Below are 13,856 nucleotides of genomic sequence, written 5' to 3' on the forward strand. Positions count from 1 at the left end.
GTTTCTGCCCTGCAAGTCCATCTACTTAGCATGTAACCTAAAGTAATAAAACACCAATTTAGCTTCTTTGGAGGTTGACTGACAATGTTACACTAGATGAGCTAGTTTTGCACTCATGAGTCAGCATAAAATATGTTTCAAAAATTGATACATGTTATGCATATGGCGCATGCAACTTACCAGGGTAGCAAAAAGATGATATAAAATGAAATAAATAGCAACAACTGGTGCCCACATGTGGCCCACAGCATTGAGAGTCTGATCCATGACATCCACCCATCCTTCCTGTGTCAGAATTTGAAACATTGACATGAAAGCCTAAATTGAAACATAAACAAACAAGCCAGTTAAGATATCCTTCCCTGAAATAAGCAAAAAAGCTCCATAATGGCACCAGGCTTGTGATTGTAGGGACAATCCGGTTAATAACAAGTATTTGGATGCTGCTCTGATGGTATTATTGGTAGAAACCGCATGTTTCTATTTATTAGCTGGAGTTTCTCCCAATATCTCCCAAAACGTCGTATCTTTACCATGTTTTTTAACCCAAACCACATCACAGCAATAAACCTTCGATAAATCTAAGGAGCACCACTGAATTTCAGAAGTACAGTTGTGAAAGCAGTTTAGTGCCGTTCCTAAAGGTATCTATAGCTAGCAGACTATATTTCACCAGCAGACTCCATGTACTTATTCCTTGGATAGGAAAAAAAATTCTCCAATTTCTATTCTCACATTTATATATCACAGGTACCATATCCAGATGATCATAAAACCTCCATTCAGATGTTAAGCACTAAGCCTGAACTCAATTCTGTATCTGCATTTGAATCATATGATCATAATATGATTCACGATCAAACCAACATACTGTAGTCTAAACTCTTCTACAGAGCTGAATATCTCACTTAGTAAAACATAGAAAAGATGACAAATATTGTTTACATTATTTCTTGGTGGTAACTATCTGGTTCTGGTATTAAATGGAGCTGCGTTTTTATTTTTGAACTTTTTTAAAAAAACTATCATCTATTTGTCTAAGAAAATCAAAACCACCATTTATAATATGATTCATTCTAACAGTGTTCCAAGATGTTTCCTGTAAGTGACAACCTCTGCATTGGAAAAACATTAGTTTTAAGATAATATGGCTGTATACAGTGATTTTAACTTTGGAAAGTAGCAATCTTTCTTTCAGAGCAAGATATTTTTAGTTGAAAGATATACTTCCCACCAGTTATGCTAAAAGGAATCAGAGATGTAGCTATCTTGCTGTCAGAACAACCCAACAGCTGTGAAAATGAGACCTGGATATTTATGCAAGTAGAGAGGGTTTTTTAATTAAATTGTGTGTGTACAGTATATGTGTGTGAAGAACCCTTCAGATTTATTCTAATTGTTTTTAAATTTAGTTAATGCTACTCATCAAGGCAATTCAGCAGCAACTTTTTTACTTTTAGCTGCAATGTATGACTTGTCAAATATCAGATCATGGAAAAGCTAGAACAGAACTTTTCATGTCCTGATATCTTCAGATTTCTTTCCTCAGTCTTTGGATCACTTTCTGAAGAATGGGGTCAAAAAGTCAAGATGGTGGCCACAGCTATGTTATCAAATAAGTTGTTTCTTGTAATGCATGTACAAAAGCCCCAGGACTTTGATTATATGGTTGTGACCGCCATCTTGACTTTTTGACATCCATCTTTGATCACATCAAACAGATTCAAAAAACATTAATATACAGGAAAGAAATGAGGAGGAGAAAAAGCAGAATGTATTCCCATCATATTAAACATTACACTGGTCTACAAGAGAAAGCCTCGGAAATGAAAGTAGCTTAATTTTATCAGAATTGGGTCACTAATAAAGGAAAATTAAGTCCTGAGCATTAATTGCCTCCAGTTTTCAAGAGACAGTTTCAGGTCAAAAATGGCATCAAAATAATTCAAAATTACAAAGGGGATGTGTGATATGCTCCATAACTTTTCTGCAAAATGTGACATAGCAATGAGAATGGTGCCACACCAATCACTATAAATTTAATTTTTGATTGATACCGAAAGCACAACTTTCCATTCATTTATTGGTTTTTCATGTAATATTTTCATGCTTTTTGCATGAAAAACTGACAAGCTGTAACATCAGATTAAATAACAAGGTTCCATTTTTATTCTGTGCTTAAACTGCACTTTTTGGCTTTTCTCTTGTGAACTGCAGTAGAATCATCCCTGGGGAGATTCCAGCAGTAATCGGCAAACATGGATAGACTCAATTTCCCTTGTTAACTTTTCTCCATGCTTGCAATATCCTGGTGGAATCTCTTCCCATGCTCATCACTCACTGCCCCACAGTTCAAAGAGAAATAGTCTAAATGCGAGTGTAAGAAGTGAATTTTCAGTGACATGTTTGAACCAAGTGGGTCGAAAGTGTTTAGGGTCTAAACAAATTTTCCACCTGTTTTTCATAGTTATCTGCCTTGCTGTTCTCAAAGTGAAGATAAATTTATATACTTCCATGTGGTACCATTTTCATTGTTCTACCATATTTTGTCAAGAAGTTATGAGGCATCATGATCATAAGACACCTCCCTCGCTTGTAGGCAACTATACTCGCCTGTGTATAAATCTTTATTGTGAAATATCTTAACATGTTTACCAACCAGCACCTTTATAACCTGTTTTCTAATTTATCTAATCAAAATATGTAAAATGAACACATTTTATCTCAGAGGTTGATAATTTCCCAAAATTTGTAGACTAGTCTAGTCAGTCTCATTTTTTGACTTTAAAGCACTATCAGAAGTTTCAATCTTGGATCCTGCATTTTTTATAACATTTTATAATTTTCATGAATTCCTGAAGAATGGATATTTGCCTGTCTTGAGACAGGTTTCTTGATCTCTGTGGTCTATTTTTATATTTGGTATATATTTCACACCTTTATTTCATATTTTAACCATTTCATGTTTAAAACAAGGATATTAAAAATGGCTCTTTTAAAATATATTATTTCCATTTTCTAAAAAAGATGCCTCTGGAAAAAAAATAAAAAAAAAATCTCATTTTTTAAAATATTTTTTTCTCTTTTTTGTGTGGAAGCCTTCACATCTTTGAGTGTGATATTCATTGGAATATTAATCTCTATTTCCTGAAGTAACTATGCCCCATAAAAAATTCTTCCCCAACACAAAAAGCACAATGCACAAAAATATAAAGTTTATAAGACAGTTCAACCACAATTTCAACAATTAAAAAAACAAGGAAAAAGGAAAAGAAGAAATACCACCCATTACAAAATTGGATCTTAGAAGCCACCGTTCACCTGAAAACAAAATATAACAGACCTTGCCTGTCTGACAAAAATGGGAGAGAGAATGCTGTAGATGGTAGTCATGGCAACCATAAACTTCTATTTATGTCGTGTTTGTCAAGATATCATGTGAAAGCATGGAATTTAGAGGCATTAGGAAATAAAAGTGGTCTGCCTTTTCTCTTTTTCTCTTAAAAACATATAATGTTCCTACAGGGCTTGTACTTCAGCAACATTAATGGATGTGATAATCAATTGTTCTTTCTGCTAAGTCTTTTGGCATCTTGAGCAAAAGATTCCATGTCAGAACATGCTGACCATTTTAGCGTTGCTTTTACTTAGAGGGGAATGGTACTGTGCCCAGCTAAAATGCTTGTCTACCTCTTCCCTTTCACCTAGGAACCCAAAACATATGTCCATAATCAGTGTTTGGATATGCAAAGTCTTCTGCTGCCATTGGTTTCATATGTCAAGACCTATAGGAACTTTCATTATTTGATTTAATATGGCTACCCATTTCAGAAGATTCTAGGTGGCAATTTTCTATCTCTGTATTCCTGTGTTTCTCAACCTCCGTGTTGGCTGGAAAATTCTGGGAGCTGAAGTCCATACACTGCTATAATCTATTAAACAAGGAGGATGTTACTCTGAACCGGGCCCAGAACTGAACTCAAAGAAAAATCTGGAAAACCATTTTTAGTGTGAACCTTAGTTCTATTTTCACATTTATGGAACACAAATCAGCAGAATTCCTCTTCTCCATTCGCCTAGCGCTGTATTTCTTTTAAAATACGTAGATTTCTCTGTTATAGGCACTTTAACTGTACAAAGTAGGATAACAAAAATAGTGTTTTTTAAAAATTAAAAGAAACAGGTTGCATTAAAAACCAATCATAAAAGAATTCCCAACAGCTTTTTGGAAAAGTAGGGAAATGCAAAAGGCATAGTGATACAGTATTGGCATTAGAATAAATAGCCTGGAGGATATTAACAAAACACCACCATTTTAAAGTAATGACGGGATATATCATTTCTGAATTATGTCATATTTTGTTTTAGTATCCTGCTGCCACACCTCATCATTATTATATTAATTTTCTATTCATTGGATGGTTTAAATGTAACCTTTATTCTGCAAAAGGGGAAGGTGTAAATGAGATTAAAAAACAAACAAAAACTATACTCCAGCACATTTGCTAATCTTCCGCTGAAATAGAAGGAAAGAAATTCCCATGTGACGATTTTTCAAGCTAAAAGAGAAATTAAAGAGACTTAAAAGTAAGTAGGTAAGTCTAATCAGAAGGTGTTTGTGACTACAATGTTAGTCTCAAAGGCCTCAAAATGTTAATTATTTTACCTTTCACATATGTAACGCATGACAGGTCAATTGGGTGCAAATAGATGCAAAACCTTATAAATTCTGGACTTGCTTTGCAAGGGGAGAAGCTTGAAATAGATTTTTCAGCGCTCAACTAGGGGAGAATGTTTTTTTTGTCTTTTGCATTTTTTAAATTCACATTTTTCAATGCTTTTGTTCAGTTTTGTTCTGTTTCTGTTCAATTCTTTTCTTTTGGATTTTGGTTCTTAATCTTTTGAATAAAATAAAGCAAAACAATAAAATAAAAATAAAAACAGTTAAAAACTCCCTCAAATGTGATTTTAAAGTTTAAAGAATTTTCCAATCTATATATCAAGATTAGGGACAATTCTGCAACGACAAAATTGTATTCACGTGCTTCATATCTTTAGGGGAAAAATTCTGTAGTTTTAGTTAATTATTTTGAAATTTTCATTTGGAAGTTTCTTTAGATAAGATCTTTCTTTCTATCTATATTTACCTAGTAATTTGCCATGTACATTGATTTTAGTTTAATAAAGGTAGAGAATTTGTTGAAAACAATTGTACTTTTCAGTCTAGAAGTGATCGTTTTCCTAAAGCAACAAAAGGGCAAACTTGCATTTTTAGGTTCAATTATACCGATATATTAGTTTTTAAATGGGAAAAGATACTTTCCTTTATTCAGAATTGTAGGAATGATATATTTTGCTTATCTTTCTGCTCTAATTAAAAATAGTTACTATCAATTCTTACATATAACTATCACATGCTCTTATTTATTTCAATTTAATTGACCTAATCATCAGTGTAGACATAAGAAATAGCAATAATAGGAAGCTGACTTTGGCTCATTAACACTATTACATTATTTGTACCTTTAATTTACATAAATTTAGACTAGCAGATTAAGAAAAAGGCATTATATTCATTCAAACAAGTACACCAAACCAATTACCAAGTGAGTTGCCATTTTATTCTGCTTTGCACATATTACCTAAGGCATATTTAAGTCCAGAATCATCATTTTAAACAGTGAACTGGATCAATCTTACATTATCACCTTTTACATATTTCTCAAGCCACTTGTGGAATATTAGTAGTCAGCATTTAGTACTGATATTTTTGATTGAGAATTAGCCACTACAGGTTTTAGCAGAAACAACCTATCCACACTGTTGTCAATCAAGAAACCAGAAATCTAAAATCAATTATGCGCAATGTAGGTATTCTACTATAGGTATCAGAAACATATGAAGCCCAGAGCACTCAATATGTGATACAAAACTATTAATTTTTGGTGGCATATTTTTTGTAAGACATTTTTTGTAGGGCCAAAGAACAGAACTGTTTCCACAGGACAGCACAGCTGTTTTTTACCACAAAAAAAAAAAGAGCAAAATGCATAATAACAAAAACCTTCAGAAATAAAAAAGAAAAAGAGACAATGTTTAATGTCTCTGGAGATTCTCAGTCATCCAGATCATGGTTGTCTCAAAGGTGATTTTTCAAGAGGCAACTGGACTTTCTGCTTTTTCTTTGAAGAGCTTCTTGGATGAGAAATGAAATGTCTTCAAAGAAAAACCAGAAATCCAGTTGTCTCTTGAAAAAACACCTTTGGGACAGGCTATGTTTAGCTATGCCATATTCACACCCTAACACTCTAGGAATGTAAAACATTACAAATGGTAAACTAAATGTAAAACCTATCTGGGCCACAAAAACGCTATAATGATCTGTTGCTACATTATGAATAAAGGCAAATATACGTCTCCCAGGATAATGTTGCAAGATTAAATCTGAGTTGGTCACCAAGATCAGATGTTTTTTCTTCTGAGCTTTCAGGCTTGTGATGGAACCCGTTTTCAGGAAATTTCTCTTTACTGGAATATGTACTTTTGGCTATTCTGTCACTCATATTTATGTGGTACCTTCTTATTGGTTGATTGATCTGTTGATGACTGATCATTGGCTGTTGTTTCCTTGTGCTGCCAAGCCCTTGGCTCCGAAGCATCTGATCAGTGGTAAACCAGCACTCCTGCTGACTGACCAGGGAGCTGTTTCCCAGGCTTTAATCATTTCCATGGCTGTCTTTGTACCTGCATGGCCAACAATATTAGTAGCTGCAAAACTGAATATATGTTCTTGTTCACTGCAATGTGAGGCTACCAATAAATTTGGGTCTCCTTCTCTGACCACTTGCTTGTGTTCTTGCAGTCTAGTGGTTAGCTTCCTCCCCGAGTGTCCTACATAATTAGAGAGGCAATCCATGCAGGGGATCTGGTAGGTTAAATTAGAAGTGTTACCTACCTCCAAGAGATATTTGCAATACATGATTTGTCCTCATATGGAAGCCTCTAGATGGTGTGTGATGCCCACTTGCAGATTTTGAAAGCTACATTCTATTGCTTCTGAAATGTTTTTGATGTATGCAGGAGTGTGCCATATATTTGGTCTTTTACCTTCTTTCTTTGTTCCTTTCTCTCCTTTGTGTGTTGCTAAGGCATCTTGTGATAAATGCTTGTGGGTACCCATTCTGCCTGAGTTGTTCATGTAGATACCTTCTCTCCAGTTGTTTAGTTTGCTGGGTATTACAGTGGGTTCTTACCCTGCCATAATATATAGTGTTCTGACACAGCTCTTCTTGTGTGACAGTGGAGGATTACCGTTGAACTAAGAATTCAGGTAGAATGATCTCGCAACAAAATCTTTTCTCACAGAAGCCTAGGAACTGGCATTAATAAGATTAAAGTATAAAGCCACTTTTAAACAGCCATAATCTGACAGGTTGCAATGGAATTTTCAACTTACCCTTGGAAATGTGGTAAATCTGTCTAGTTCTTCTACGAAACAGAACATTTGCAAACTAATGGCTGACATTACAATTAATAGACTGGCAGTAAATACAACTAAACTGCCAAGCTTTTTTCCAGGTCCAAAAATCTTGTATACAAAATCTTCCAGGGCAGGAGAAATCTTGATAAGTCGAACAACTCTAAGTACCTGCAGAGAGAAAGGAAATGTTTTTTTAATTGATGTAGCTGCAGATTGACAAATGCAACAAATTGGTTCTTTTTCTAGTAACACTTATGGCATATAGCTTGAAAAATACAGTAGATGGAATGATTACTACAGTGTTAGGAATGTGCAAAAAATTCAAAAGAAGAGCAAATCATTTAAGAAATTCTTCCCTTTGAAAGGTTTGCTCAGCTGATTTGAAGCTTCCTTGGCACTTTGCACATGTCTTTTGTCTGTTCTGCTGTTTCACTTGACTGGAATTCTTGGGAGTGACAACTGGACTTTGAAACAATTTTATGACGCTTCCAAAGATTGTGACCACTTGAATGCTTAGGGAAGGGGTACTCTGTTCATGCTATTAGGCTTTCCAAATCATCTAATTTAAACACTTTCCTAAGTCATAAGATCTATATTCATTAAATGTATTATTTTATATAATGTCAAATTAATGGCCAAAGTTTCAGTATTTTCATATTCATAAAACTGAAATTTATGGTGGATTAGAGTTCATTTCTCTCTCTCTCTTTCATTTGCATCTGAATATGATGCCTTATAATCAATACAAACATGAAAGAAGAAACACCAAATTAAATAGCCAATAGTAACTTCCAGAAACAGAGAGCAATTAAAATCTAGGTTAGAGCTGTAGGTTAAACTGAAATATTTCAAGAGTTATTGTTACAAGAGTTATGAGAAGTCTTCATTTTTTTGCAAGTCTATCTTGATTCTTAATTGAAAACTAAAGTGTTTGCAATATAATGTTTTCATCATAAGTTCCCTTCAGCCTTAGTCAGCATAACCAAAAAAATGAAAAGTCTAACATTCAGAGGACATCTTGTTGTCTACCCATGAATCTCTTCAAATTCCCATATGTCTGTCTGTCTCTTACATTATCATTTGCTTTGAAGGAACAGAGGGGGTATGTCTGCAATATGTCTGATGATATCAGAGTAAATAGAGCAGATGGGATCAAACATTCCCATTTTTTGTAAAGAAACTAACAGAAAAATACATTACATATGGGAGAATCGAGAAAGGTTTACAATAGGAACAAAAAAATTCCTCTTAAACATTCCTAAATCCCAGTCTTCACCAAAGGGATGAAGCTCTGTTGTTCCCCATTCTGAGAAAGTGAGGTACAGTATATAAGGGATAATTTGCACCCTGAAAATAGTATCTCCATGTCACACTAAGTATCATGCCTCCTATGCTAATTGACTTTTAATCATTCGCTCACTCACTCAATCAATATCTGTGTATATATTTTAATCAGAATAGATGAAACTATGATGATAGTTTTTCTTGAAGGGAAACAGTTGTTTTTTTATTTTGTGATTTTGGCTGCAATACAGGTAGTTCCCAACATAGGACCACAACTGGAACTGGAACCTGTTGCTAAATGATGAGGTCATTAAGTGAGTCATCACATGACTGTGCCTGATTTTACGACCTTTTTTGCCATAGTCATTAAACAAATCACTATGGTCATTAAATGGGTTCACCCACCTCTTTGTCAGAAGTCATCTGAGAAACTGGCAAATGGCAATCATGTAATCTAAGGACTAGTATTCCATTGTAAATAAATGCCAGTTGCCAAGCAACCAGATCACAATCATGTGACTGTGGAGCCCTGCAATGTTTGCTAAGCGTGAAGCCTGTTCATAAGTCATTTTTTCGGCATAAATTTAAATGGCCGCTAAACAACTATTTGAAAATTGAGGACTCTCTGTAATAATTTCTGATGTATTTATATTTTCATTCCCCTTGTTCTTCTAGCATCCACAGACTTTTGAATATCCATAGGCTACTAGATAGCCTGTCCATTGAATTAATTTGGCTTTTCTGTTATCTCTTTCCAGGAAGACTTCAATGTTCTATAATTAAAATGTTAAAATTTTAATCAAATCTAGATCTAACAGTCATCTATCAAGGGCAAGCTTGGATCTTCATTTGCATTTGCATGCAAGATTTATGGCTGTATAGTTGCTTGTGTGTATGTGTGTGTGTGTGTGTGTGTGTGTGTAATTACAGTTTAAAATCTATCTGTGGGCTTTGGGGAAATGAATGTTGGCCACAATGGACGGAAGGGATAACTCATGTAGTAAAGCCAATGCATTTTTCAAAGTCCTCCATCTATCATTTGGGGATAGGAAGCCTAGACTGCAGAAAGTAACTTAAAATTAAAAACATGCGGATACTTTGCCTAAAAATCCTATGTAACTTTACCCAGGAGAATTTAATAAAGATGACTGTGAAGCAAGTATTAGAAGATATTTCATTCTTCATTTTGTGGTGTCCTTAGATCTATATTTTGACTAGTTTGAGAATACAACACTTTCAGCCACTGATTTATGAAAAATCTTTGATTTTCAAATCTTAAATGGTCATTTTAAAGATTACACCTTTAAAGGTTGTGGTGAACCTTAAAATAAAATACTAAATGGGTTATAAATTATTTAAAAAGGTATGTCTTAATCAGAATACCTTTTTAAATCCAAGGATCTAATTGATCATCAGAATTTCGGTGATGAATCAATTAATGCCTTTAAATCCTGCAAAACTCTAAAGTCTCCTAAGGATCCAAAAGTAAGGGTCTTTGATGTATCTTATAATAAATAAAAGCCTGATTATTATATGGAAATCTCAATACCATACTGGAGTTGAGAATATGTAAAAAAATTTCTTCTAGAGAGGCCCCAAATAATCTGTCACCCTGGGGCTGGAATTTGATCCATTAAACTCTGAACAGGAAGACGATTCTGCAGTGCCTTATGGGAGATGTAGTCTCCAGAAGAGATAATGGAATCAAAGTACAGGGCAGCAGAAGTACCGGACACAACAACTCAGAGGGAAAAGGAGGGAGAATTGTTGCAGTGTCCCCAGCTGAAGAGGACATTCCTGCTGCTATAAGAGAGGTGAAGATCCTAAACCAGTGGGGAAGTTCAGAAGTGATTATGTTTCTGATCCAGTTGCAGTTTCTTGATTCATCACCTCTGGCTAGAGAGGTGAGCTCCAGGGTCTGCAGAGAACACACTGGAAGGAAATCAGCAAGGTAGGGCTATTATCTTAATTAAAGCCTCACAAAACTCACAAGGCAGGCGGGTCATCTGAGAAGAGAACTGATCATCATCAGAATCTCCTTCAGAAGTGAGTGCTACAACTGTGGGATCATCTGGAACTGCTTCTGGTCCTTCCACAACAGTGAAGAACATGTCCAGAGAAATGAGCCAGGTGAACAAAATGGACTCTGCCACTGACACCAAATGGTGCCAGGAACAAAATGGCCGAGTGGAGTTGAACATAATGATTGATATTCCCAGAGACACCGGGACAAAACAACAAATCCTTCAACCAGTGATGGCGTTAGTTGCAGATCAGCAAGTGTTAGGAAAGAAATTCCGGCCTGCTTCTGGGTTGACAGCCTTCAGCTGACAGGAGATGTCAAAGCGTGGTGGATAATCCATCCAAACCATCCAGCCAATAACCCAAAGAACCCATGAGAAGAAACACCTGCTCCTTTGTCATGCCCCTATTGGAGTCTGAATCCGAGGAGGAAGATGAACAGCTGACAGGGAGTAGGAGTGTGGCTCCGTTGGCTGTGGAGGAGGCTGGGGAAGGGCAAAGTCCAGAGCAGGCGAGAGATAGAACAAGGGAGAGGGAGTCCAGAGGAAGACCCAGGCCTACCCCGTCTTCATTCTAGGGCATGCAGGGAGGAATGGAGAAGACAGCAATCTGGGTTGCGTGGCTTACGGGGGAGGAAAGGGCCCCGATTCCCTTCATTAGCCACACCTGGGAAGAAAGTTTAAAAGAGATGCATGCTGAGTGCAGCAGCTGCTAGGAGCAAACGTGAGTTTATTTTGTGTTGACTTTAGTTATCTGTGTTCCTGGTGTCTTCCCAACTGTGTTGAGTTATTGTCATGCCTTCACATCTGGAATTCTTGCTCCTAACCTGCTGAACTAATTACCTCATTTTGCCTTGATTGGACTTATAGTTATAGTTTTTGTTGACCATGTCTTGGATTTGATTCTCTGCAGCCACCAAAGGCTGTTCTTGGGAGAGTTTTTCTCCAGGCAGAAGGTAACCAGTATGTTGGCAAAGTTGGAGCTAATAAAGGGATTCCTACTAATTATCTGACTGGGTTGCCTTTGTGCCACATCCTGGGTCATCACACTCTTCAACCTAAGTTTGGGATCAGAGTTCTTCCTCGCCATGAGGGACTTTATGGACCCTGTGCACTCAGACCAGCACCTCCAATTCGGGCACCAGTTACAGAAAGCTTGGGAATCTTTTTTGAGATGCAGCCTGTGTCAGCTGTGGAAGAAGAGCACGAAACCTGGATGGAACAAGCCATGCAGGCAATGGAAGAATAGTAAAGCTCAAAAGGAGCAGAAAAAGAAATCTTATTTAATGATTTTAATTATTGGCTTTTATATTATATTTTTGCATTTTATATTATATTTTTGCATTTTAGTACATCGATATTTGGAGGACTTACCTATCTGAAAAGCTATGGTTGAAGTTGAAAATGAAATTGAAAGGTGGCATATGAATTTTACAGTGCTTTGGATTAAATTATAAAAAATTGTATTGCCACAGCAAATGCAATGATTCAATAAGAAATATCTACTCAACAGGTGCTTGACAGGTGAGCATCATGCTGAAAATGAAAATAATAAAGCCACAAAATAAATTAATAAACATATTTAGACACTTTTGGGAGTGATTTCAAATAATATTTTCCCCTGGTATACTGAAGTTGAAATTAGCACTCTACCTGAAAGTACGTAAACTGTGAATGGTAGAGGACTGGATAAATGTGAAGAGTAGTTCCCATAACCAGCAGCAGTTCAAATTTATGAAGAGATGAGCTGATGTATCCAGTAAATCCCAGGCACCAGATCTTTAGAAGAGCTTCCAGATCAAAGAGGACTGTAAAGGCCACCTGTGGGAACAGAAAAGGACAAAAAGAGCCGAAGTAGAATTTCTCAGAATTACTATATGTCAGTAATCACATGGCATGAGAAATTTTGTGCTCATGGGCATAGTAACTTTCCCAAGAAAAAGACCTCAGATTCAGATCAAATCTCTGATATGAGGAAAAAGTCTGGAAGACTGTGTGTTGTATTGCAGCAAGTGGTAAACTGGATGTATCAGCTTATCAAAAGCCGAGTAGTTGCAAGAAAGTATTTCCTTTAATCCTGAAAACATTCATGCCTAACTGTCAGAATTGCAGAGCGGAAGAAAAATATCTGCTACATAGTTACCAATATCTTTCTTAAAACAAGGCATACTGTAAGGGAAATTCCTTTTGGCCTATTGGCCAAGCTTGCCCTGCATACTTTCCTGTTATGACTCCGAGATTTGAACCTGATCAGTCAGCAGATGTGGGTTCGAGCGATGAAGAAGATCTGCCACTGAGATTCGAGCCTGCATTATTAAGTGACTTAGAGGGGAGTCAAGTAGAGGGAGAGGAGTTGGATCTGAGATATGAGCCTGATTTATTGGAGGTTTCAGAGTCCACTCCCTCCCCTGAATCTACTTCCCTGATTGCACTTCAGGTGTTAACTGTTAAACAGGAAAGTGTGTCAGAGGCTTCAAGCGGTGATGAAACTGCCGGATGCTGGCTGGATGCCAGAACTAGGAGAAGATTGAGACGTCCAGCAAAGGATTAATTAATGAGACTGACATGCCCTCTCTCAGAGGATATAAGGGAGTGTACGAGTTCGTAATCTTTGCTGGAAACAAAGTGGATTTTGCCTTGGAAAGAAGTGCGTCTGACTACAGCGTTGTGATTTACGGACTATACAGAATTGCCAGACAGATTCTAGGAGGATTGCCAAAGGACTGTGATAACAGAGCAATTGAATCTTCTGTCTCTGGTTTTGTTTGCGTAAAGTATTTGAACTCTGTAACTTGAGATTCTCACCTGTGGATACAGGTGGGACAGAACACTTTCCCTTTTTGAAACTTGCTTGAGAGGTTTTTGTCAAAGGCAAGATAAACACATACAGCTCGTGCAAAACATTTTCTTGAATTAAATATCAACATCTAAACAACACAAACCTATGTTAACCCTCCCTTACGCTCTTAAATACATACAATGGGGTATAATCATAAATTTGGCATTTGATATTAATGGATATGCTTTTGAACATTAATATTGGAGAAGATTTATGAGAATACTGTGACAGC

At 36.3% G+C, this 13,856-nt stretch overlaps 1 protein-coding gene across 4 annotated transcripts in view; it reads right to left on the reverse strand.

The window, feature by feature from the left end:
• The window catches only part of NALCN (sodium leak channel, non-selective), a 222,852-nt gene that overhangs the window by 64,271 nt on the left and 144,725 nt on the right, over nucleotides 1-13,856 (reverse strand). For all 4 annotated transcript variants that reach the window (XM_087937920.1, XM_087937918.1, XM_026708401.2 and 1 more), the window contains 3 exons: nucleotides 12,439-12,606; nucleotides 7,457-7,648; nucleotides 181-318 (listed from right to left, as the gene is read on the reverse strand). In XM_087937920.1, coding sequence (XP_087794046.1) covers nucleotides 181-318; nucleotides 7,457-7,648; nucleotides 12,439-12,606 — 498 coding nt within the window. The remainder of the gene's footprint in view (nucleotides 1-180; nucleotides 319-7,456; nucleotides 7,649-12,438; nucleotides 12,607-13,856) is intronic.

The sequence above is a fragment of the Pseudonaja textilis genome, chromosome 8, assembly GCF_049901715.1.
Source record: "Pseudonaja textilis isolate UNSWEBS1 chromosome 8, rPseTex1.2, whole genome shotgun sequence".
Lineage (NCBI taxonomy): Eukaryota > Metazoa > Chordata > Lepidosauria > Squamata > Elapidae > Pseudonaja > Pseudonaja textilis.